The 25,859-nt window shown below is 56.9% G+C and overlaps 2 protein-coding genes across 2 annotated transcripts; both read left to right on the top strand.

The window, feature by feature from the left end:
* The first annotated feature begins 17,140 nt into the window (after nucleotides 1-17,140).
* Nucleotides 17,141-20,632, top strand: LOC149808954 (alanine--glyoxylate aminotransferase 2 homolog 1, mitochondrial-like). Its single transcript, XM_089995073.1, has 7 exons — nucleotides 17,141-17,222; nucleotides 17,573-17,661; nucleotides 18,306-18,473; nucleotides 18,796-19,167; nucleotides 19,488-19,580; nucleotides 19,858-20,184; nucleotides 20,456-20,632. The coding sequence occupies exons 1-7, from the start codon at nucleotides 17,192-17,194 to the stop codon at nucleotides 20,630-20,632; spliced, it is 1,257 nt and encodes a 418-aa protein (XP_089851199.1). The 5' UTR covers nucleotides 17,141-17,191.
* Nucleotides 20,633-21,428: 796 nt separating this feature from the next.
* On the top strand, nucleotides 21,429-23,693 carry LOC149808953 (uncharacterized). The gene has a single exon (XM_089995072.1). The coding sequence runs from the start codon at nucleotides 21,429-21,431 to the stop codon at nucleotides 23,691-23,693; it is 2,265 nt and encodes a 754-aa protein (XP_089851198.1).
* The last annotated feature ends 2,166 nt before the right edge of the window (nucleotides 23,694-25,859 follow it).

The raw sequence follows: 25,859 nt of genomic DNA, 5'->3' as shown, positions 1-25,859 counted from the left end.
ATCCCTCTTACAGGGCACGCGCAATCTTGAGTCCACAAGATGAATGATAGGAGAGGTCTTGAGAGAGCCCGCCCCGCTATGCACCAGTCACTGAGTGCTTTTCAGCGAGGAGAACAGCACACCATCGACACTAGCTGCTCGCATGGCTGCGGGAAGCACTGTATGGCAATGCAGATACATAAGACGTAACCTCAAGGTGTAAGAACGCTGACACCTAAAGGACATCTGCTCTAGAAACCGAGAACACAAATTCAGAGCCAAAAGATCCCACGAATGGCATGGGATGAGGAAGGCGCACGGTTATAGCGTGTGTACGCGTAGTGCGGCCTCATCTTCGTGTACTCCGCAGGGCAGGGTGGGGGCAAGGGATGCATTTTGTCGGGCTGACCTGGCATCAAGTCAATCAGGACGACATCCTCTTGCTTTGTCAGGTGGTTCACACCGACGATTGGCGAGATCGTCGCTGCCAGCAAGATGATGCTCACCACCGCTGATTTGTCCGAACATCTTTGCTGCGAAGCACACCAGCATCTGTACACTGTGGCAACCAACGCCATCATCTGTGCATGTGTTGCCGCAATTTTCGTGTCACCATTCCAATGTTCATCATATTGGCAACGCTATCACGAGACGCTACCATAACCGTGAAGCGACGCTGGCGGCTGACGGTGCGCAAGTAGCAGGCGTGGGCGTGGCAGGATGCACGAGTCAATCGCGTCTTTACTTTGTGATGTAGAAGTACATGGCGTGTGATCAACACCCCGTGACACAAGTTGCGCAAGGCAGGGGCGTCGCAACCCCACGACTTCGTATTCCGGGATGTACGTCTGCCCCCTGAGCATGTACTCGTACGTTTTCTCTTGCGCTGCACAGCGACCCCATTTGTCACAGATCTGGCGTGTAACCTGTATATTTCAAATTCGCTCGTTGTATGATCTGCACTCTTGTCCACTAGGCCCTGCAGCATTCAGGCATTTTCATTCGTGGAAACATCGATCAGACCTACAGCTGGATAATATCATCTGGAGTGGGAGCCCAAAGGTTTGCTGCAGCATCCGAATACATCGTCACACACGAGAGGCGCAGGGAAGCTGCAGAGGAAAGGACGGGGCGGACGGTATCAGAACCCTATGGCACTTGACCGTGCTGAGAACGCCAGCGCATTGCGGTTCCTCTACCTGTTTTCATGAAAAATGTGCTCCCACATGTTCCTAATTCCTGGATACAAGCAAAACAGATGGAAAACTTGCAGGCGAAAGTTTGGGCAGGGTCGGTCATATGTGCACAAGCCGAACTATCAATAGCCTACTTCAGTCACCTTGCGACACATCAACGCACGGTCGTGTGCCTGTCCCATATGTTCTGGAAGACATTTGAGGAGCATGCCACCATCAAGCATCCTAGAAGCAAAACACAGCAGTGGTTGACTGTCATTTATATATGGAATGGCTCGTACCAGAGCTAACGTAGAAAGTATGTGTACATTGAGAAAGAACTGCACATGTGTATCAGAGCACACCGGCAAGTTATTTCAAGAAACGCAAAGAGTGCCAAATGTCCATGAAACTAGACTGCACCAGACACTGGCAATAAAAATGGAACTAATGAGCATGTTTGCGCACGTACGTTTTCCAGCCATGGTACCCACAAGAACAACTTGCGAACTTCATCTGTGGTACTGTCAGTCGGTGTCCAGTTGCTGATGACCGTTATGTTCTTGTTGTGTAGGGACGTTATTACCCAAAATCGACCTATCACTGAGCTATCTCTGAGGTACATGATGGCGTGGCGTGGCATGCGGCATGCTGCGGAACATGCGCAGCTGGGATTCGGCCAGGGTGAATGCCTCCCGTCCAACCCCGCATTTGACGGTTCGTCTCGTAGTTTGTCTGCGCTGGAGCCAGTGCCAGACAGCATACCTTGGCTGAGCACCCAGCCGTACGATATTGCAGCAGTGCTGCGTGTATGGCAACAGTGCATGGCGAAGTGGATTGTACGGCATTTGCAGGCGTGTCACCGCATGCATATGGGAAATTATACAGGAATGTGAAATGCAGTGGTCCGGGCTCCATGGTTACTGCATCCCATAAAATACGATGGCAGCCCTTCTTGCCCCACAACGCACACGGGAGCAGTCCCCATCGGCGGTGCGCAACCTATTTTTGCCACTTTATCATACTCGTCCCAGTTGCATGCACCTGGATGGTGACACAAAACCCTTCATATCTGAGATAGTGCACTGCTTGCACGCTCCAGTGGCGTCCATGCAGCCATCCCGTACGTTCACGCGTACATAAGCTAACGAGGTTTGATTATTTTTTTCTTGATGCACGTGTGCTCGCTGGGTGAATACTCGGCATGGCTGCGTCGACAGAAGTGCTGTCGACTAATTCAAGTATCCCACGCCGCGTTCGACATTGCCTGTCCATCAATCAAAGAGGTGTCTTCAAATCATGCTGTATAGAGCTTGTAGATGTTACTGTTGTGCGTGTGGCTGTCATGCGCCTTGCGGCGGACCTCAGTGTGCTGTCACTGCTGCCAATTGCATTGCCAGTGGCAGTGGTGAGTGCTTCAGCTGGTAGGGTCCCTGGCATGACGCGGTGATTGCTGGCGAGCGTCCTGAACTATACTAGTTTGACAGAATTGTTTTTCATGTAATCTGAGATGAATTGAGTATGCCGCTTTTACTGAGATCAGCTCATGGAAGTGCTGTACAAGTTTTTGAGGGGTTAGCCCCTAACCTCCAACCCCTCTCTATTCCCCGTGCGCGGGTCACCGCGCTGGGGCTTGAGGTCGAAGCCCTTTGACCATGTCCTCGAAGCCTCAATTCTCGCTTGCGTGGACCTCGCTTGTTTTCGATTGCAATTTTTTCTTTGGTGCTAAACCGTCAGACGGGTCGGCGGATGGTTGATGGTGGACAACGTCTGGTCAGTGCAAAATGTTGGTCCTCTGACATCCAGACCTCTTATTCGCCGTCCCTACCGTTTCCGGGTTTACACTTTCGAGTTGCCATTCTGATTGATGTTTGCTCAGCAATGGCATCGCCATTGGCAATGGCATTGCTGAGTTGCGCCCTATCTCTCGATATCGCGTAGACTGACACTGCGTCATAGTGTTTGTAGTCTACGAGCGCGACAAGCAGTCGTTGTTTGTTTCAGGCACATATTTGGAAGAAGTTGTGGCTGCTTCTCCTCACTGCGGACTTGGTCTTCGTCCTGGGATCCCCACATTCTGGGTTCGCCATGCCAAAACCAACAGACGGAGAGGAGCTGACGCCGGCGGGGAGATTTGTTAAGAGCTACATATACGCAAGGCGAGTTGTTCGCAGCATGAATCCTCTGCCGCTGAATGCTACTTGCTCCACTGCTGGTTTACACGGCCTTGTGACCAAGCGCGCCTGTGGCAGCAGCATACTGTCCCTGCGGCGGGCCATGAGCAATGACGACCGCCAGTTGTTCCTCAAAAACAAGATCCCAATCCACGCGGCCACGCCGGTACGCAACCCATGACAATGCTTCTGAAATGTCATCTGTATAATGAATGACTCCAAGCCTGGCTGCAAGGTGTGCCGTTTCTTCCGTCCGCTACACGCAGCGCCCTGCTTCGGCATGCGCTGTGTGCACGTCAAAGCGATTTGTCAGAAAGGGGGTCGTCGCTGCAGCTATGATTGAGGTTTGACTTCTGAAGCGCATGAGCTGAAGTGCTGTCGAGCCTTTTTCCAACCTTGGTGATGGCATGTGTCAAGACTGAGTCGCCACAGTGCACGTGGCCTCTGTCACCTTCCCGTGCAGCTATAGATCCACGGGCGGTTCCAGATGTTGCTGCCCTTTTGAATGACACGGCGCTGGATTTATCAATCTGCGCACTGGCGGAATGCAGCGTGCTTTTGGCATGATGTTGCGCTGCAGATGTGGCGGGTTATCTGAACAGCAACCCACAAGTGCCTTCCTGTGTGGCTCCACCTAACCTGCCAACCTTTTGCCGTCAGTTGCGCATTAGGACGTAAGGGGTTGGGAAACAGTTGTGGGCGTTGCCTCTGCAAGGCTGTGTAAAGTGCCACTCTCAAGGGCCGCACTTCGCATTGTTTGCCAAATCCGTCACCTGAAGTGGACAAAACACTTTGGGAGCTTTGCGAGCGAACGCTGATTTGCACACGGTATGCTGAGCGTCTCCTGTGCACTGTCCCTAGACATGTTTCTCAGGTACACAGGTTAAGAAGAAGTATCGTGATCAGCAGCACCTGCCAATCTCCTGTGCGGGCATGCGCAGGTGTGGATCAGCCACAAGTACAAATTCATATACATTCGGCAGGCAAAATCGTCGTCCAGCTCGTTGCTGTGGGTCATCAAGCGCACCTTTTGCAAGCGCGACCAGCCGTGCACCCGTGACGAGTTCTCCCTGGCGGGCTACTCCAACTCCATAGACGACGAGACTTGGCGCTCGTACTTTGTGTTCACCTGGCTCCGCAATCCCTTCACCCGTCTGGCCAGCGCGCTCAACATGTTCAATGAGCGCTTTTTGTACAAGCCGACACCGGATGGCAGCCCTCCAAACGAGTCGCAGCGCTGCTATATTCCCTTCAACCGTTTTTCGTCCGGTACCGACGTCCTCTTCAGGTCGTGCAAGACTGGCTCCTGCTGCGTCTACTTCGAAGAGGTGGGCTGGAGCCAAAGCTTCGTGGGGGGGCACATAAACGAGCAAAGCCACAATATATTCACTCCGGATGGCGACTGCGTCGTGGACTTCATCGGTCGGACCGAGAACTTCGAGGATGACTGGAGAGAGCTGGCACGGCTTCTGGAGCGGCGGTTGGGCTTCAAGCTCAGGCGTGTCCAGCCCCGCGCGGTGAACGTCGGCGCAAGCAGCAGTCTGAATGCGGAGTGCCCATCCGAGAGCAGCCAGCGGCTGTACAATCGCAGCACGCTGAGCAACATTGCCTGGCAATATGCCGTTGACTTTCATCGCCTTGGATTCTTGCCTGCAGTAGAGCCGGAACGCCACTCGCTTTGGGTACTCATGTGAGCTGCGCAGGTGCGGTAAAAGGCCCATCGCTGCATGTAATCAAGACTGATTCTGCCCTCTGGACTCACTTGTTCGGGCAGCGGTGAGTGGTACCGCGCCTGCGTTCAGGAAGCCTTCGCTTGAGAGGGAGGCAGACAGGGCTGGTAGGGGGGCCTTTCAGGAGCAGGGTCTCAGCTGCGGTATGTGCAGTCCAGAAGCATCACCTCGCTGTGTACAGCACTGCCTTCGGCGAAGTGGTACTGTCCAGTTGGGCTGTGTATCAGCGATTTAGTACAGCTCCACTGAAAGTAAGGAAATGCCTTTCTAGCCTTGCTGGAGAAGATGCCTTGGATCATGCCTCCCCAGATAAGGACGGGGCGATGAGCGTCATGCCCGATGGCGACGTGATTTGCACAGCACCGAGCCATGAACTGCAAGTCCACGTGCAGTGCCGCTTGCGTGGCACATACCTGATACACGCGTGAAACTGATGCGGTCATGACTCTGTATCATCTTGTGTATGACGTATCAGGGTAGCACAGAGCACAGCCGTGCGGAATATATCAACCAAGCTTTCCACTATGCCGGGAGGGAACATATGCATGGATAGCAGGCCCATCACACGGAGCAACCCAAGTAGCAACTCAAAATGCTGCCTTGCCATCGATATCATTGTTTGCATTCTTTATGTGTTCACGCTGTCCCGTTTCTTCTATTTTTACCATTCTTCATGGACTAGCCTTTTGAGTTTGAAAACCTCGTGTCCGACGCACAAAGATTTCCTGGCATACATTCCATCTGTATCTGCCTTGCTGTTATATTTCATGGGCCATTCGGCCCTGACCTTGATCAGTTTGTGCCGTTCCGCTCTGCCTGTATATATAATTTCATGCCATTTGCCCTGCAAGAGCTCAATACTGAGTTCCTGCCCAGTTGTCAATGCTGATCAGCGGGCTGAGGTCAGCTTTCCTTTCTCGTTGGCTCCTTTGTCCGGGTTATTGCTGTGGTCATGACTGCAGAGATTGCAAGTCAACTACCCGCCTCTGGACACCAATGAAACAGGTTGCAAACATATGAGTGAAAGCAAACCATCACATGGACGGGTGTCATGCCATCTTCCGCCTAGCACATTTTTTACTGGAAGGTGATACTTTGCACACACACAAATCAATGACTATGGTACGCCCGCCACCGCGCAGGCGTTGAAACAGGCGAGAACACGACCAGCATATATCGCGCCGTTGGGTCCAGCACCATTACAGGTTACAAACATGGATCAATTCATCTTGCAAGGAGGGCGGTGGAAAGCTGTGCGCATCAGGTAATCATCAAGCTAAGTGTGCTGGCGGACAAGACCATGAGTATGATTGACGGACATAACCACACAGCAGCGGAAGAACGGTCTCCAAGGTGCCTTGTCATGTCATTTTCCACACCCAAACATATGTGACAATCGAATTTACACTGAGTACGGCGCGAGTGCTCGATAACGGGAGGGTGCAGCCATAAAATTGCAGACGCAAAGGGCGGCTGGTGTCAGGTAATTCTGCTTCAGACGGCACAGAAACCGGTGCGTCCAGAATTTACACTGCATGGCTTGAAGGCTGTAGAAACTGAATGCACATTGTACGCGTCGCACATTAATCAATTCGCACAAACGCATCCATCTGACACACTGCTAGTGGGGCTTGATTGCACAGAACAGAAGGCAAATAATCCACTGCACAGGTACAGAGTGTCTGGTGAACGTGGGAAGGCATGCACATGTCTGTGGAACTTCGGACCCATTCGTCTGGATGAACAAAAATGCAACACAAGCTCCACTGCGCCCCCCCCATCCTTCGGAGCGCGGGTGTTATGCGTCTATCTCACGAAAAGAGGTCGTTATCGGGGCGCATCGGCAGGCTGCGGCGGATCTCCGGGGGCTCCTCCGAGGACCTGAGTGCCGGGCCAACGTCACGGGGGGTGTAACCGCCAGGGGTTAGGGGGTCCCGCACGTGGTAGCCCTGGTCAAACGCAATGTGTCGGGTCCCGTGGTACTGCGCGCTCCACATCTCATCGAGCACATTGGAAATGCCACCCAGTGTGTCGCTGTCGCCGGCCCGACGTGCCGAGCGCCCGTACCGCCCCACTTCCTGCCATTCGTCTGTAACTGCGTGTGCTTGCGTGCCACTGCGTGCATCGGATGGGTATGACGCATGCAGGCCATGGGAGTGGTTGTGGTCGTAGGAGGAATGGCGCGTGGAGGAGGGCGTGCCACCCGCCGAGGCGCGGGGGCGGGGCATAATCGGGATGTGGTCGGATGGCACGGATGCAAGGAGAGTGTTGTGGGAGTCAATTTCCCGGTCCAGGACGGCCACGTCAACGCCTCGCGCGGCCAGCACCTGCTCACGTGGCTTAGCCTCGCCGAAGATGGAAGACGGCCTGCACACGGTGAATATCAATCAAACGCTGCTCAGACTGTTTCGCGCCAGGTGGCTGAATCACCAGGTAACATGTGTCCCCCACATGAACAGGCTGGTTCTGTACGCGAGCTTCCGGGGGAAAGTCCTCCGGAGCGGCTTATCCTGGCCTGTGTATGCGGTCAATGGAACAGCAGCCTGGAACGAGAATTGCTCCAGATGAGGCGCTGGCTTGCACAGCAGTTGAAGCTGACGTTGACCAGCGGTTATGCGAGGTACACTGGGTCCGCACCTGGCATCGGGGAGCTCCACGGGGTTGCTCCGTGGCTTGAGCTCGAGGCGGGGGCGGTGCACCTTGGGGTCGCTTTCAGGGCGGCGCTCTCGGTGCAGGGCTGAGTCAGCAAGTGTGGACGCTGTCCTGGGGATGTCGTGGCTGGAGGCGCTGCTGTGGGTCTGCGAGGCGCTCGCATCATAGGGCAGCGCTCCGTAGCCTTGTCTGTGAGATGCCTGCAGCTACACACCAAGGCGGTCAGCACGCGGAACACGCCTTAGAGATGAGCTCTGTCTTGAGATCTGTCATGACAGCGTGTCCCTCGAGGGATGGCTGGTGAGCGCCGACCTGACTAAAACAACCAGCGGACAATGCATGCCTCAAATGCTTCCGAAACGATTCGTCGGGAATTGGTCATGCATCTACATGGCGAGGTTGTAGGCCAGAGCAAGCATGGAAGGAGCACGTCGCATTCATCGACGCACGAAGAAAGCAAGCAAGCTGTGCATGGCCAAGGTGCACGGCACCGTCAGCCGGCATGTCGGCTGCCCCTGAGACATCGCACCACGTGGTGAGAAGGCTTGCCCCAATCTTGCCCGTAGCTCTCCTTCTCATATGTGCGAGCTTGCTGGGGCGGCGGCATGGGAGGAGCGTCGCGAGGCCGGTGAAAGGTGCGGGACACGTCATGGCTGCTGTCTTGAGGATGGCCATGTAGCAAGTGCGTGTATGCCGCGGCGGCGGGGGGCGGCCCGAAATGAGGTTGCACCTGATGTTGCACATTCGGCGGGGGGCGGGCCAAAGGCGCCCGTGGCGCTCCAAACGTGCGCTGGCATGGGGCCGGCTCTACTGTGTTTGACGATGCAGAGGTCAGCACGGAGCGGACATCCGGGAGGATGGCCTCATTGTCAGACATCTCGGCCCATGACTTGTGGGGAGGGGAGCTACCAGAGGGCACTACTGCCAGGCTCTGCAAACGAACTGCCAGGGCTCCTTCCAGGGCAAAACCTTCATCTGTCTCCGTCATCTCAGCCCAGGACTTGTGCTGGCTGGACGTGGCAGTTCCCAGGGGTGCGTTGTCGGCTTCCGTGGTTTCGGCGCCAGCAGAGCAGGACGGATTCTCTTGGTGGGTATCCGCCTGCGAGCACCCCCCACCGTCAGCAAACGACGGCGTTTGTTTGGCAACACACCGCTGTGAGCGAGTGCACTGGCCGACGTGGTTGCATGGAGTCACGCCATGTGAGGAGTGTCAAGACAACGTTGCAAGCTCAAATCATACCTGTTTGGCCAGCTTGCTATCAGCGGCACTGATTTGCGCAGAGAGCATGCGTGATGTGGGCTTCTCAACATCTGACACTGTAGCAGGCGTGCCTTTGTCTGTCAGCATTCCATTTCCGGCATGAGAAACCACCTCTGTAGACAAATCTGCGGTTTCCTGCAAAGCGGCGGTACCAGACTCCATATTTGGACATCTGCTGCCATCGGGCCCGCTTTCAGCAGCCTGCTCAGCTTGCGACGAGTGAATGGTAGGGGGGGAGGGGGCGGCGGTGGTGCTCGAAGGCTCGGAGTCAATCGCCGCGGCAGAGCTCGGGCTGTTGCTATTGTCAGCAACAATCTGGCCGCTGTCGGCAAGTAGAGCGGTCAGGATGGGGGCTTGAAGGATGGGAGGCTGGTCAATGAGGGGGTCTGCCAGCACGGGTGTGTGCTTGGTGGACATGGCTGCCTGTGGAGGGGAAGCGGCTGACGTGAGTTCCATCTGCGTCACTGCAGTGTGGGCCACCTCAGGGGTGACTCCTGCTGTTTCGTCACTGTTGGTGAGCTCATCAGCCTGAGCACCACTGGCCTCAACACCTGCACCTGCAGCCGCTAAAGACACTGGCTCAGCATCCGGAGGAGAGAGCATCGCGTTGGCGGAACTGCTGCTGCTGCCTTCAGCCGCCTCTACTTCCGGGGCACAGGGTGCTTGCAAAGCACAGCTGCCGCATGGCTCGGGGAGGCGCTGCTCGCTCTCGTTGTCCACCGCTGCAAGCGCCATGGTGCCCATGTCCTCTGCGACAGCTTCTATCAACGCCAGGGGCAGACCCGCATCTCCTGCCTCTGCGGGCGGAGCCAGGGCTGCCTTTTGGCCAGCGACGTCGCGCATGGCCGCTTCGAACTCGTCCTCGCCACCTGAGTGGCTGGTGATCTGGAGCTCAGGCCACGCGGCTTCGCCCACGGCAGTGATGTCCATGGTGAGGGCGTTGGTGGGCGCTGACTCATGCTCACACATTTCCTTGCCATTTGGCGGCAGCTCGCTGTCGATCAACTGGTTGGGCGGCTGCGCCACTTGCTGGGTCTGGATGTACGGTGGGGCGGCGCTGTCCGTGGTTTGCATCTCTGCTGGGCTGTCACATGCAGACTCGGCAGTCTCAGGCTCGGGGGTGTCTGTGGGAGGGAGTGAAGGGGCGGATGCGTCGGGGGATATCGATGGAGTGCCATTGGGGAGGCCAGAATGATGAGGGGGCGCGATCGCATTTGTCGTGGATGTGCAACGCGCATCCGCTCCAGGCGAGGCATGTGGCATAGCAGGACGGCTGGTAACAATTGGCAGCGCACGCTGTTTCCCCTTCTTCCCCTTGCCTGAGTTGCCTTCCTCACCGCCCGAGGGTGCCGTCGACCCCCGCGAGCCGAACGATCTGCTCAGCTGAGTCAAAGGCAGCTGTGAGCGGCTAGCGTGCCGAGCCGAGCCTGCTTGCTTGCCGTTGCTTTGGGCTGCATACGAGGCACCAGGGCCTTCGCCGGAGGGTGATGCCGAGGGGTGAACGAAGGAGGACTTGAGGGACAGGTGGGCATTGTGGGCGCCGACAATAGGGACGACCATGGAAGGGGGTGGCTGCTCTAGCGTGTTGGAGGCGCTGGGGCCCATGCGGGCCTGTGCAAGCGCAGCCATGGCACCCGTTGGCAACAAACCCTGCAGCCCATGCACGTGCTCACCACATGCATCACTGCCAATGCAGCTTTGCAGTATCATAGTATCACCTTCCCAGTGCAGCACCCATGCACAAGTGCCCTCGATTGATCACAGCCTTGGTCAGCTCGCATCGGCGAGCGTCTGACGCAAGCACGCGCAGGCAGACACAATCTCGCAGATTGCGAGCGCCGTGAGGTGGTGGAACCAACGTACCTGAGACAGCAAGCTGTTGGGCACAATGATGCCCTGGCCGTCAGCGGACAGCACAGGCCCGGTGGGATGCGGCATGCCGGCCGGCAGCTGCCTGAGGGTGTGCCCGACTGGGTGCGAGACGCCTGGCGCGTAGACGGGAAACATGACGCTGCCAGGGGGCGGATGCACACCCGGAACGCTCCCTGGCATCATCACCACGTCCCTCCGCACTGCACGCAAAGGGACAGCTGTCAAAACCATGCCCGGCATACAGCCTTGAATGACGACGTTCATGACAACACGTCACCTACGACGGCGGCGTGCACACTGTGACAGTACTGTGCTCTTGGACACCCCATCTTTGCCGCCCAGTCATGCACAGCAACAAGATGCAGCTTGCATGCACGGTATCCAGATGTTGCGGATCAGCTGCAACGGCGTCCCTGGAACCTTGATGCGAAACAAGGAGATGTCACGTCGACATGCGTGCTGATTCAACGACCCCTGCCGATGGTTGAGAACGAGACACTGCATGCAGCGTAGAAGTGTGACGCACCGCTGTATTGCATGGCGGAAGCCTCGGGACTCGCACTGTGTGCTACACGAGCTGCCTGGAAGTAGGGAGGTGTGCCAGGAGCTGAGGTGCCTGGGGCGTCAGGGCCAGGCATGTACCCGTGAATGTAGGGGTGTGCATAGCCGTTGGACAGAGGAACACTGGTGGGTATGGGCGGCCGGGGGCCCACAATCTACAGAAAACATGGCACGGGTGAGCATGCAGCAGTTACGCGTGCTGGAGTTCTGCAATATCAGTATGCAAGAGCACTCATGAGCGCGATTACGCATGTCGCTGTGCCAAGTACCTCTGCGTCGTCTGTAAACCGAGCGCCACAACACTGCCGCCGCGACACAAGGGACATGGCCGCAAGCGACACCACTGCACCGGTACACTTGCGCATACAACATCGGGACACCCTTGCAGTGTGCTTCAGGTATCCATACACAGTCACTGCTGCCAGTGCTGATGGCTGCTGAGGTGGTGCAAGCAGTGCAAGCTGATTCATGGGCACAAACCTGGTACGTGCGGGGATCTGGTGAGTTGCTCATGGGGTGACCCATCTGTCCCGGCATCCCTACTGCAAGCATGGCATGGCCCCCTGGCAGCCCGAATCCAGACCCGTCTCCCATCAGGTGCTGGGAGGGCAGTCCATGCGACTGACCCGCAAGCGCCATTGCGGGGGAGGACACCATGGGCCCTAGCATGTGCGCGGGCGGCATGCCCGGATAGGGCATGCCCTGGCCGGCAGTCGGGTAGGGGTTGAGGCAGCGGGAACCGTAGTTGTAGGCGGCCGCAAGGGAGGGGTCCATGGTGGGAAAGGCGTCCAGGTCGGCACGCGCAGCGAAGGGTGGCGCCAGCATGGGTGCGGCATACTCCATGTTTTCGGGGGTCCTGCAGGGCAAGCAGCATGGTGATGCCACTGCTCCTCTCTTTACAGTTGCACGCTTACACACGGGCGTTGGCAAGTCCCCTATATCACTTGCACAGTGCCGGATGCGTACCACACCAGAAAACGCACGCTGCCATTCGCCCAACAGCCACAGCGTAGCGCATAGTCGTGTGCGCATGCTGCAACGAAACCATGCGGCAGGCTGCTCGCGGGCAGGCAACCCTGTCACCAAATCACACCACATGAGGGAGCAGGACACACCGGTATTGCTGAGAGTGGACACGGCTTGGATCACCCAGCTGCTCGACGTGAGAGTTGCTGTGCATCTCCACAAACGTGTCGGCATCGGGGAACCCTCCCTCGCCCTGCGCGCTGATCCTGTGAGTCGGCATCGAGTCCACCGAGCGAGAGAAATCACGGCCGTAGTTGTTTGCTGGCCCTGCCTGCAGCGATACAAGAGGTGGTCACAAGCTGCAGCATCAAGGCAATGAACGCCAGGGCGGTTTGTGCCACGTGGATATGAGATCGTGCTGATGGACTCAGCAGCGTATCGCTCCCCTGCCGAAGAGCAACAACACGCCATCACCAGTCTGGGACAGGGTGCGCACCATGCCACCCTGCAGTGCGTATGCTGGGCGGGGTGGGCTGCCATTTGCCGACACATGATGGTGAAGGTCCGCCAGGTGGGGGAATGCAGAACCGCTGTTGTGCGGCACACCTCGCCCATCAAACTGCATGTAGTATGGGAAGGGACGTTGGCTGCTTTGGGCCGGCTTGTTGCCGGTGGAGCTGTCGATGTTGGTGCCCTCAAGGGAGGCTCCGCAGGCTGGGCCAGAGCCGTAGCCATACAGCGGGGCGTGTCGCATAGCACGGTCATCTGAATTGCTGACGCCATTGGCGTAGTTGGGCGCGTGCGAGGCCCGCGGTGGAGGAAGCGGGCCATAGCCAGGCATTGGCGCCCCCATGCGAGAGCCGGTCACATTGTAAGCGTCAGAGCCATCTTGCCCCCGGCCTCCTCGCCCTCCTCGATCTGCAACAACATGATAGTGACGCATGGCCACCAGCAATCCAGTGCTCAACATGTAAGGGCTGCCCAGATGGTGATTAAGGCGTGCCCATCGTCTCGCACACAATGTGTGCCACCAGAGCGCATGCAAAACTGGCCTCTATGCTGAGGCGCAATCTCCCCGGTGCAGCACTTTGATGCAGCTGTCCGTGCGCAAATTGTGCAAAAAAAGCACCCATGCCCCCGATGTCCGCGGATAAGGGCAATGTACGAAAGCTGAAGTTCCCCGAACGGCGAGGGCGACACATGTCCGGGCCTGACTTTGGTGATACCAATTGCCAGTTTAGCGGATTGAGCGGACAGCCGTTGATGCGGCGCACGCATTTGTGTGATACTTGCCACAACCTGGCACCGTAGCAACTCTCGACCAGCATCTGAGGTTGAGGCTAAGAGATAACCTTGCAATGTCTCAAAGTTGTTGGGTAGTGTACAACAGCACTGATGTCAGAGCACTGCTGTGTACGTGACTGCCAGTGGTAACGTACCTCGGCCAGGAGCATGCTGTCGGGAGAATGCCGGAGCGCCCCGACCCGCTCCCCCACCACGGCCCTGATAAGGGACCTCAGGTGCGTTTCGCCCATACTTGAGAGGGCCGCCACCGCGCCCAGCAAAGTGCTCTGGCTCGCCATCTTGCCGGTCGTATGGCGGTGCAGCATTTGGAGCGCGCATTGCCGGGTGGTCGAGCGCCAGAAAATGCTGCTGCTGCTGTTGCTGCTGTCCCGGAAGAGGCTGCATTGGATGACCGCCATACTGACCCCCCCCTGCCACCACACCATGGCCATTTGGGCCGTAATAGCCGCCGGCTTCATGAGGTTGGTCGTAGTCCCGCGGTCGTTGCTGCTTGTTTGGCTGTTGCCGAGGGTCTCCCATAAATCCGCGGTCGTGTGCGTGCTGACGGTTCATCTGGTGCCACTGTTGCGGCTGCTTGCCTTGCAAGGCTGCCTTGGATGGCTGAGGTGCCTGCGAGTGCTGCTCATGTTCGTTGAACCCTTGGTGTGGGGGGGAGAAGCGCTCGTGGGAGAGCCAGGGGTCACCGCTGGGGGGACCGTCAGGGCCTGGCGAGGGCGCGTCTGCAGGGCGGCGGTTGGCGGCTTCCATGCGAGCGGCATGCTCACTATCGGCGGCTGCTTGGTGCTGCAAATGCATGAGGGCTGTGGCATCCAGCCCCTTTTCGCCGGGCCTAACATTATTCGAGGCCTGGTGCCCCCCCCCTCGGTTTCGAGGGTTCCCTCGCCGGCCGTCACGGCCCATGTCCAGAGGTACCTGCACGACACGCCATCAGCAGTCCACACCGGCTTGGCCGTCGCCTGTTTGGGCTCACCAGGAATACCAGGAAGTGCATATGAGGTGCACGCACGCGTCCAGGTGGCTCACCAAGACAGCGTGGGAATGCACTAAATCATGTACAGATCATGTCCTCATTCTCTAGCCCCACAAAAATTCAGTGCATTCCAAACCTGTCGTAGACATGATGTGTGTCGATCAGCTTAAGCATGCATGGGGGCTGGCTTGGCAAGTACATGTGCTTACTTATATGTTGTCAGCACTGCTGCTGACAACCACACCTTGATTGACAAGGTCCTTGTGCTTATTAGCAAGAAACTTAGGTACCCCAGAATGCGTGGAATGCGTGGAAGTGTGCACAGCAAGCCACTGGAACGAGGAGGGATGCCAACAGAGCAAAACCACGGATGAAAGTAGGCTTGGTGTCAGTGCTCTCGCCCCTAGACTTGGGGAGGATGACATCGCCATGTACAGCAACGTCAAGGTGCCCCACAGAGACTACCTGCCTGACAGGCGGCGCCCTCCGGCCACAAACCCTTGGAAAAAGAGTTGAACTTAGCTTTATTGATAAAGGCCAGTACCTCAACGCACTACCTCGATGCGCGTGTTTTCTCTTGGTCGCAACTAAGGACGCGGGCCTGCGCCCTGTCGCAGTCGAAGCCTTGCAAAAACCCCTACATGACTAGAAAAAATGAGCGGGCAGATGCCACAAGTGCGTGCAAGTGCCCACTTAAAAAAAAAAAGGCAATCTCACGGTATCTGCGAATTCCTGGGGGGCATCGAACACGCGTACATCAACAGTGAGCCACTTCGACACCAAGATGCTCATCTGTTTCAAGATCTTTGGAGAATCACAATGAGCGTCCAGCCTTCGTGTTACTTGGTCGCAAAATGGGCATTTTGAAGAACCCTGCTCTGGGCACACTCGACATCACCCGAAAACGGCCGTGCTCCCATGATGTACGCGCCAGTAGATCAAATTTGTGACTGAAATACACCTGATTTTGATCTACTAGCGCGTCCATCGTGGGAGCGGGCGTCCACCGCTTGGAGACGAGGTCCGAGGAGACAAGGATCTCTGAAAAACAGAATGCCAGGCCGAACAATGAGGAGTAGTGCCTCTTCCCTTGCATTTTTGAATAAAGAATGTGATTTACCCGCAAGTTCTCCAGATCATCTTGTACACAGTACATGACTTTGTGCAAATCTTCACACGCGACGCAAGGTTGTATTCCGTTAGCCTATGAGCCAATCTTGATAAACGCAGCATTCAGCCGGAACACGATGGAAGAAGTAAACCTGCCCATCATAAACAATGAAAATGAGCCAGGTTGCATGTTACCGTGTACCGTTTGGTTCACAGAACCACAGCCCAGACCTTGGGTTGCTGGATATTCCTGAGCCCAAAAAGCAATGCAGAACGGGCCGAACATGCGACTAAATTCATACATGTGACGACACACTGGTCCATCACTCAAGCGGCAGTCCTCACATGCACAAAATTGAGGTGCATGCTCATGCGAGGAGGGGCTCAACCCCTCATCAAAAGCAAAGCAAAGTTAAGTCGTCCCTCAAATTGAACCACCATGGCGTACTTCTACTAGTGAGCAAGTTTCTGAGGGCGGACGGCGTGCTATCGTCCTGATATACGACCACACTCTGGGAAACACACAACAACTGAAAGCGTCCCGCCTCGCGTGTCGGCAGAAAGCTGGGAGCAGACTCACCTCAAAGTCAACGAGATTACTGAATGGGCTGAATTGTGCCAACAGCACGTTCACATTTGGACGTCGTGGATCTGATGGTATGCACCCTGGCTGAGCAGCAGGGTTTTCCCAAAAGCGTGCAGCGTTCCTAGGTGCGATAAGCGGAGATGGCCTAGCCGAGCTTGCATGCAATCGTGCCAACGTGCCGTACATGTTTACGATCGTCATGTCCGTGGCCCGTATTTCCGAATTGTCGGTGTTGTTTAGCGCTCCCGCTTCCCCGCCGCGTTGTCGCGTCGTGACTGGACTTATCGTGCACATTTGCTCGACTAGACTGTGGTCTAGAGCATGTACAACCCTTGTCGCGAGAACACTATTTGGCGTGCCAGGCCCTTTCGGCATCCTGCCTTTCCCCATCTGAGTTCCTTGCATGGTGGGTTCACTCTGGACACGTTGGCAATCTCGCAAGCGTCTTGCTCAAGAATTCAGGATTGCTGCCAAGAGCGGCAGTCGCCGTTGTTGACGGCAACACATCCCCGTTAAACTGTGTGATGATTCAGGCCGTAATGCCGCTGCAGAATTGGAACCATTGTGCTGTAAATTTTCGTAGTTTGCTTGGTGTTTTTTGAAAGCTCACGGGACTGCTTATTTCTGTGCTTGCCATCTACTTCTTTATCTGATAATCGCACGCGTTGATTTTTGTTTGGGAATGCTTGGCGTCAGTGTTACGAATACCTGCTCTATGGTGTTGTTGCGCGCTCTTCGAAGGGCTGGCGCCCTGAGAAACTTCAGTTCTTCTGTCGAAGCAAAGTCGTTTGCTTTGCCGCCTTTCGCATACCAGCCTCCACAGTATAACGGGCCATCCAAGGATGAAGTCATGTCGATGAGGAAGCAGTACCTCAACCCAGGTGCAATCCCCATGCTCGCATGCCCAAGTCAGGCTTCCATGCAATGACCAAGACTCACATTTTCTTTTGATCTTCCATTTTCAGCTAACGTTTGACTTGCTCGAGATGTTTCCTGACCTGTAACTCGACATTTGATAACATTGCTCGTCAGGGTGCATGCAAGCCATGTGATGCAAAAAGCAGTCGATTGTCCGTTGCAATAGGCTGGTACTCTGCGGAATTGTTGCACTATTTCATGATAGCTTCATCACATTTAGCCTCTTTGGAGCTTGGTTGCCTCGGGAAAACCCCCCACCTGGACTGGACATGCAAAGCTGCACTTCTTCACTTAGTCTACTTTGTGGGCGCAGCGCTCTTCCTGCATTTCAAGGACCCGGTCATGATTGTGGATGGCAAGATGCAGTACCTGTTCGACGAAACCGGGAAGCGCTACTTGGATGTGAGAGCCCTCCTTGTTGCCCACACCGCATAGATGTATGCAATATGCGTTGACTGGAGTTGGCCGTGCGTGTGCACACGTGCGAGTGGTTTGCATGCGTCTTGTAATGCAATTTCTATTGTATCTGGCTCACAACTTCACTGGCCCATCAGCCCCCCTCACGAAATGCATGAGCACGACATGCATGCAGGTCCTTATGTTGAACTGCTCGGCATAACAAGTATTGCTCAGCTTGCATTCCAGCATGAAGAACTGCCCTCAATGCGAGCATATTGTCGGTGCAGGGTAGGGGCCACAGATTTGCATGCAGCAGCGATCCACTGGAGCAGCATGTGTGTTGTCAGTAAGTGCGCTTTGTGTGCTGATGCGGGATTGCTCAATAGTGCACTGCGCATTGGCATACCAATGCTAAACGAAAGAGGGCTTAAGAACGCTGGAGCATGTTGACGCACGCACAACTTCGAGCTGAAGGAGGCAAGACCACCGATGTGTGGGTGAGCCGGGAGACGCCGTAACAATGAAACAGGCAGCGGATTGCCACCAGCCCCTCGAGTCGGCAGTGCTGGTGGCAACTCGCCTATCTACAAACTGTACCCGTCGAAACCGGATGGCGTGCCCCTGTGGACGTGTCAGCTGGCGTGCAGGCGTTTGCAGGCATCGTGACGGTGTCGGTGGGACACTGCCACCCGGTGGTGAGTGCAGCCGCGGCCGAACAGAGTGCCCGCCTGCAGCACACCACCACCATCTACCTGCACCACCAGATTGCTGAGTACGCTAAGGAGCTTGCTGCCAAGATGCCCGGCAACCTAAAGGTGCGACTTCACACGTGCTGTGGCAATTCAAAGCTCTGTGCTCCTGCACATCCTGGCTCATACCAACCAGTCCACACCTATGTGTAAAGGGTTGGTCTCCGACACGCGACTGGTCACAAGGGCATGCGGTTCCCTTATGAGCCAGGGCAAGCCATCGCGCCGCTTTGGGCCCGGTTAGCTCTTTGTCCAGGCAGCTTCCCCTTGTTCATGCTCCCGCTTGGCTGCCCGTCCGTGCGCTGCTTCCTGGTTTCTCCTGTTGCAATGGCCCACTCGTGATGGACTGCAAGCGAACATCTCGGATTGAGCCTGCTCCTGCTGCCAGGTGGCATACTTTGTCAACTCCGGCAGCGAGGCGAACGACATGGCGATGATGATGGCACGCGCATACACTGGCAACTACGACATTGTGTGCCTGCGCAATGCGTACCATGGCCTATCTGCCGCCACCATGGGCACCTGTGGCCACTGGACCTGGAAGCAGAACGTACCACAAGGCTTTGGGCTGCACCATGCTCTCAACCCGGACCCCTACCGCGGCCGCCACGGAAACGACGGCGCCGCATACGCCGAGGACATCAAGGACCTGCTGCGATGCGCTACACCGGGCGCAGTGGCCGGCTTCATGGCCGAGACAATTCAGGGCGTGGGGGGGACCGTGCCCCTGGCAGACGGCTACTTGCCGGCTGCATATGAGGTGCGCTGTTGAGGTGACCCTTGGGATGACAGCGGTGCTCGCTCGCCAGCTTGCGACGGCAGCATGTGTTCGAATGAATTTGTTCTCAGGAGCGATGCAGGCGGGTTTGACGCAAAGTCGGTGCCTCGCAGGAATGAGACGTCAGCATGTGTCATGAGGCTGTGTGCTCAGATAGGGCATTTGTGTGGAGTGAGTGGCCTGTTGAAAGAGCATATGCGAGGGCTGTAGGGCTGCTATGCTGGGCTGATGTTGTGCGTGTGCGTATGTAAGTGTGATCTGAGACGGAATGGAATGGCGGATGATGGGCTGCCACTTTGCAGGCCATTCGGGGCGCGGGAGGAATCTGCATCGCCGACGAGGTGCAGAGTGGCTTCGGCCGCACCGGAGCTCACTACTGGGGCTTTGAGAACCAGGTGAGCACCTCACTGCTGGCCGTGCTGTGTCATCCGTAGGCAACAACGTCACCACCTGCCACCTCTACCTCCACGCCTGCTTGCTCCACAACATGTTTGTGGCAACCCAACATGCCACCCTGCGGAGCTCTTCCGGGCTCAAGGGCGTGCTGTCTTGAATGCGGTGGCTGCAAGTCTGGCAATGTACACGTGCAAGCAATGATGGTGTGGAATGGTCACGGCAGCAGAGGCCTGAATGCAAGAGAGGCGTAAGTTGAGGTGCGGCAGTGCGGTGCAGGGCGTGGTCCCGGACATTGTGACGATGGCCAAGGGCATTGGTAATGGCTTCCCCCTGGCAGCCGTGGTGACCACACCCGAGATCGCTGCCGTCATGTCTCGCCGCCTTCACTTCAACACGTACGGTGGCAATCCAATTGTGAGTGCCGCCGGCCGCGCCGTGCTGCGTGTCATCGATGATGAGGACCGGCAACGGCACTGTGCGCGCGTCGGCGCCCTCTTGCTGACGCGCCTCAACGCGCTCAAGGCAAAGCACTCTATCATCGGGGACGTTCGCGGCATGGGCCTCATGCTGGGTGTAGAGATGGTGAAGGACCGAGATAGCAAGGTGTGTTCATGGATGCACATGGCCAGATGCTTCTTCATTCATGACCCTTGATGTTCGCATCGTTGATCCGTTGCAAGAGCGAAGAGAGCATGGCTTGTTTGTGTCAGTTGTGTAGCGAGAGCTCGGTGGATGGTGGGCGCACCACTGCATCGCTGGCGCCATTCGTGTGGCGATCTCGCCATGGTTGGGCGCGCCTTGCCATATCTCTGGATTTTCCCTCTGACAATGCGGGAATGTTGTCTCACCCCACACGCCTGGCCTTGCGATGCAGGAGCCGGCAACGGCCCAGACTGCCCTAGTCATGGAGGCTCTCAAGAACGATGGCGTTCTCATCGGCAAGGGTGGCCTTTATGGCAACGTGTTCCGAATCAAGCCTCCCATGTGCTTCTCTGAGGCAGACGCTGATTTCCTCTGCGAAGTCTTTGATCATGCTCTGTCCAAGCTTTGATTCCCACTTTCCGAGCCGTTTAGCAAGACAGCGCGGTTTGTCGGCCAAACTTTGGTCACTAGCGACAGCGGATGGGCGCATGACCTTTGCTGAATAGATGGGCTGAAAAGACGCCTGACGATGATTTCATTCAGGCACATGTTGCAATTGATAGCGACCCCGTGCTTCATATCGGGTCTCTGCGTTGTATGGCTGGCCACAAGTTCCATCTTTCAAGCGATGAGGACTTGGCAAGGCATATGCCTGGATGCGTCCCGCTGTATGATTTTGGCATGACACCTGGCAGCACTGGACTTGCACATTGTCATTCAAAGCACTAGCCAGACTAACGCTAAACGCTGCGCTACAGCCTGAGACAAAAAACGTTGCATTGCATTAAATATAGTGTCATGTTTCGAGTTGTGGAATGATAGCACCACAGATGGTGGTGTGCGCTAATTGCTGTGGTGAATCAGGTGGCAGTGAATTCAGGTTTGAGGTCAATGCATGAGCATCAAATGTGTGTTTCGTACATATCTGCAGAGGTAGCACGTCCTCTTTCACTTCATGCTCAAAACATAGAAACCTGATCAAGGCAATAAACAATGACATGAGAATGCTTCTTCAGTGGCGTCTGGCCGATGCCGAAGGGTGCATTTAATGTAATACGTCACATAACTTACGTGCGTTGCATTAGCTCTCAACAAATTAAAATGGAGTTACATCCAGATTGCCCAACGATGTCCAACTTAGTATACGAAGGGCAGATAATTTTCCAACAGAATGTGTCCAGTCAGATGAAAGGCTTGAAGATTTGATGTCATATGACAATGGGCGTGCCGAAGCATGTTTTGGCAGGCAGGTAACTGCTCTTAGTGGTGAGCTTCCACGTCACAGCTCCCTCTTGGACGCCTCTCTCGTGGGCCTGCAAAAGCCAGACGGTGGAGTGCGGCCCATCGCTATTGGCGAGGTTTGGTACAGGTTTGCCGCTTTATGTGCGCTGACTGCTTGTGAAGAAGTTGGTCCCGCGCTTGCCCCGCGTCAACTGGGTGTGTGCGTTCCGGGGGACGCGGAGGCGGTGGGCCATGCTGTTCGCGCTGCCCTGGCTGAAGATCCGGAGGCGGCCCTTCTCACTGTGGACCAAGCCAACGCTTTCAACAGCGTTGCGCGTTCGGCCGTGTTTGCTGCGGTGAAAGACCGCGTACCTGCGCTGCTGCCTTTTGTACAGTGGGTTTATGGCGCTCCCTCGGACCTGCACATTCTGGGAGCCCCTCCTGGCACACCTCCGGTACAGTCGCAAGCAGGCGTGCGGCAAGGTGACCCACTGGGACCTCGATTGTTTGCCCTAGCATTACAGCAACCGCTGGAGCGTGCACGTGCGGCGGCGCCGGGTGTCGCAATTGTTACTTTCGCGGACGACGTCAGTATGGTGGGTCGCGCTGAGCAATTGCGGGCTGCTTTCTCCACGTTGCAGGGACCCCGTGGCGCTGCAGGGGTGGGTCTGTCGGTGCAACCTCGCAAGTGCGCCCTCACGGGAGGCCCTCCAAGTGCGATCGCCCGATTGGCTGCGGATCTGCGTGTCCGGCACAACCCGGATGGTGTCACAGTATGCGGCACTCCTGTTGGCTCAGACGCATATGTTGCAGGCGTTGTGTCCGCGCGCGCGGACAGTGTCACGTCGCAGGTTGAGAAGTTGCTGCGGCTTCCACTGCCCAAGCAATCACAGTTTGCTTTGCTGCGGGCATCCCTCTCCCTGCGCATGTTTCATTTCCAGCGCTCTGTGCCGTGGGTGCATTTGGCGGCGGCCACGCGTCGTGTTGAGCAAGCGATCCTTCAGGCCGCCGTCTGCCTCTTTCGCTTGCCTTCGGCCATTGGGCCCGCGGGCGCGCGTGTCCTTGGAGCTCGCGAGGTGCAGCAAATGACCTTGCCTTTACGGCATGGTGGTTTAGGGCTGCGTTTCTCCTCCGAAGTGGAAGCTGATGCTGCTCTTGTTTCTGAGGCGGCATTGGCGCAAGCTGCCATGGCAGGTGGTGTGGCGGCTTGCATGCCCTTTACTGGGGTAGCGCGGGCTCCTCTGATCTCTGCTTGGCAACGCGTTTCTGACAGCGTTGCTTCAGACTGTGGTTGGGAGCAGTCTTCTCGCGACATCACAGATGCTTTGGTGGCCGAATTGTTGCCAGGTGTGCAGCACGTTGTGTCGCGAGTTATTGGCGATCGCGCTGCTCGCGACTTCCGATCCTCGTTTGATGTGGCCACCGACGCGGGTAGACGGGATGCGGCTCGTCTCCTTAGTGCTGCGACTGGTCCTTCTGCGGCGTGGATCACTGCGCTGCCTGGTGCTGCCACTACGCGTCTTAGCAATGAGGATTTTGTCTCAGCTGGACGCCACCTTCTAGGTCTCGGGGTGCCTGTTCGGGTAGCAGCTCCGCCTTGTCTATGTGGTGCTGGAGATGCGGGGAAGCCGGATCATGCGATGGTCTGCAATCAAACTGCTGGGATGGCAACGTTACGCCACGATATCTGGGCTTCTGCCTGGCGTCGGGCCATCCGTCGTGCTGGTTGCGCTTCCAGTGCGGAACCAGCATACAGCAGTCTGGTCGCTCATGGCCACTGCAATGGCGCTGCTGGTCTGCGGCGTGGCGACATTCTGGCTGTCATGCCGGAGGGCCGCATCGTCGTCTTGGATTGCGTGGTTACGCATCCTACCGCAGCTTCCTACGTTCGTGGCGCGGCTCGTGATGCGGGTTTTGCCGTGTTGCGGGCGGAGCAGGCAAAGAGACGTCAGTTTAAGTCACTTGGTCAAGACGTCGGCTACGACTTCATACCGCTTGCAGTTGAGTCGTTCGGGCGCCTTGGGCGAGAGGCTTCGCGTTTCTTGTCGGACCTAGGCGATGTGGCGGCTGCAAGTGGAGGTGTTTCGAAGGCAGCATTTGTGCGCTCGGTCCGGCAAGAACTCAGCTGTGCTTTGTGCCGTGGCAACGGGGAGATGTATTACCGGTCCATGTTTTGTTTTGCACAGAATGTGGGCCGGCAGTTCATGCCGGGTTGTGAGCTGCCGGTTGATGAGGCAGGTGAGGTGTAGAGGGGTTGGTGTGTCGTGTTGTAGCGCTCCTGCTTTGCTCTCCCTTACTCTTGTCGGCTGGCTGTTTTGATTGTCCTTTTCTTTCTTTCTTTGTTTTCCTGTGTGTTTGGTTTGATTTTCTTTCGTGTGTTCTTGAATTGAGTCGTCCTTGTCTGCAGTTTATTTCTGCTTTGCTTTCCCGCTTCATTGTAACACCCAGGTAACTGCATGTCAACGTCTTGGCACGCCACAAACGCGCATGGCATGGGATGCAAGCTGAACTTCAAAGTTACAGATCAGGTGCTCCCCAAGTTGCCAATGTCCATGTGGATGCGGTAGTGTTGTTAAAGATACAAAAGCTCATTGCTGATGCACTAAAAGTGGCGCCATATTCACAACAAAGGTATTTACAAGCGACAGGGCTGGCAAAACAGGAAAAACACAGAAACTAACACTGAAAACAATGACACAAGCAAAGACAAAACACACAAGAAAACCAGCAACCTAAGCCACTCCGGGATCTTCCTGCGGTGCATCACACCCTGCATGGAAGTCCGAGCCGACGTTCACGGCGATACGAGAGAGGGACTTGTAGTACATGCGCTTGCACAAAGCACAGCTGAGCTCCCGACGGACGCCACGTACGAAGGCAGACTTGGACACCCGGTTCCCCCCCCTGCCGCCAAGTCGCCAAGCTCCGAAAGGAAACGCGAGGCGGCGGAGCCCATGCGGCCAAACGACTCCACGGCGAGTGGGATGAAGTCGTAAGCGGAGCCCTCCCCAAACTCCTCGAAGGCTCGTTGCTCCCGCAGCTCCGCCTTCGCTGCCGCGGATCCGGCAACCTCTGCGGCATCGCGAACAAACGACGCGGCCACCGGGTGCGTAACAACGCAGTCCATGACGCGGACGCGGCCGTCAGGCCAGACAGTCAAAATATCCCCGCGACGAAGACCAGCAGCCCCCTGCGCCCCCGCAGCTGCAAGGCTGCTGTATTGCGGTTCCACGCTAGACGCGCAGCCCGCACGGTGGATGGCATGGCGCCAGGCCGAAACCCAGTAGTTATGGCGCATCGATGCCTCACCTGCATTGCGGTTGCACGAGAGAGCGTGGTCCGGCGTCGTGGAGTCGCCGGCGGTGCAGTGGCAAGGCGGAACATCCACCGCCGTTGTCACCCCTAGACCGAGCAGGTGACGCCCCGCTGCAAAGAATTCTCCATTGCTAAGGCGCAAAGTGGGCGCGGTGGGCAGCGCAGTTAGCCATGCAGATGCAGGTCCACAGGACGCACTGCGGATACGCGCCGCCGCGCGCCGACCGTCTGCGGTGGTAGTGTCGCAAGCTTCGAGGAAGGCCGCGCCCAAGCGATCGCCAACGAGGCGTGACACGGACTTCTGAACCCCGGGCAGCTCCGCTTCAACAAACTCGGTTGGCAGGTCACGCGCGCTCTGGTCCCATTTGCATGCCTCGGATGCATCATCAAAGACACGTTGCCAAGCGGTCAACAACCCCGGCCTTGTCACACTCGAGAAAGGCTTGCATGCATCCGGGCCTTCCTTCATAACCGCTTGCGCTTTGGAGGCCCCCGCCACCAGCGCCGCGTCTGCGACAAGCGACGTGCGTCGCGCAGCCCAAATCCGCCGTGCCGCAAGGGGAGTTTGAGCTGTTGAATCGCACTCACCGACCGCGCTCCAGTTACAGGCACCTGAAAAAGCGCAACAGCGGCCGCTGTAATGGCTTCCTCCACTCGCGCAACGCTGTGTTGCAGGGAGCCCCACGGCACCGTGCGCATGAGGTGCGCCATGCGAAGGGACAGGGAGGATCGGAGCAAGGCAAAGTGTGCCTGAAGACTGACCGGCAAGGCCCTGAGTTTGTGAATCTGTGCGATAACGGAGTCCGCGCGGGCGTCCAGGGTCGCTGCCTCGTACCTGTCCGTGCCGATCGGCGTGCCGCATACCGTGATTCCCTCCGGGCAATGCATGATGCCCAGGTCTGCCGCCAGCGCCGCAATTGCCGGCGAGGGGCCCGCGGTGAGCGCACACTTGAGCGGCTGCACGCGCAAGCCAACGCTCGCAACCCCTTGCGCCCCTGTGAGCGCGAGAAACGCGGCACGCAGCGCGTCCACTTTGCCAACCAGGCTGATGTCGTCGGCGATCGCCATTGTGGCGACGGTGGGCGCCGCTGCTGAGGTGC

This window comes from Nuphar pumila, unplaced genomic scaffold (genome assembly GCF_984573655.1).
Source record: "Nuphar pumila unplaced genomic scaffold, dmNupPumi1.hap1.1 HAP1_SCAFFOLD_1956, whole genome shotgun sequence".
In the NCBI taxonomy this organism is placed as follows: domain Eukaryota; kingdom Viridiplantae; phylum Streptophyta; class Magnoliopsida; order Nymphaeales; family Nymphaeaceae; genus Nuphar; species Nuphar pumila.
This window is presented reverse-complemented; position numbering and strand designations above follow the sequence as displayed.

What these genes read in the sequence shown, in the direction of transcription:
- LOC149808954 (XM_089995073.1), top strand. Translation starts at nt 17,192, where the DNA reads ATGTCGATGAGGAAGCAGTACCTCAACCCAG. An exon ending in GAAGCAGTACCTCAACCCAG is followed by an intron (nt 17,223 to 17,572) that starts GTGCAATCCCCA and finishes TTGTGGGCGCAG; the next exon opens with CGCTCTTCCTGCATTTCAAG. An exon ending in ACTTGCCGGCTGCATATGAG is followed by an intron (nt 19,168 to 19,487) that starts GTGCGCTGTTGA and finishes GCCACTTTGCAG; the next exon opens with GCCATTCGGGGCGCGGGAGG.
- LOC149808953 (XM_089995072.1), top strand. Translation starts at nt 21,429, where the DNA reads ATGTCATATGACAATGGGCGTGCCGAAGCATGTTTTGGCAGGCAGGTA.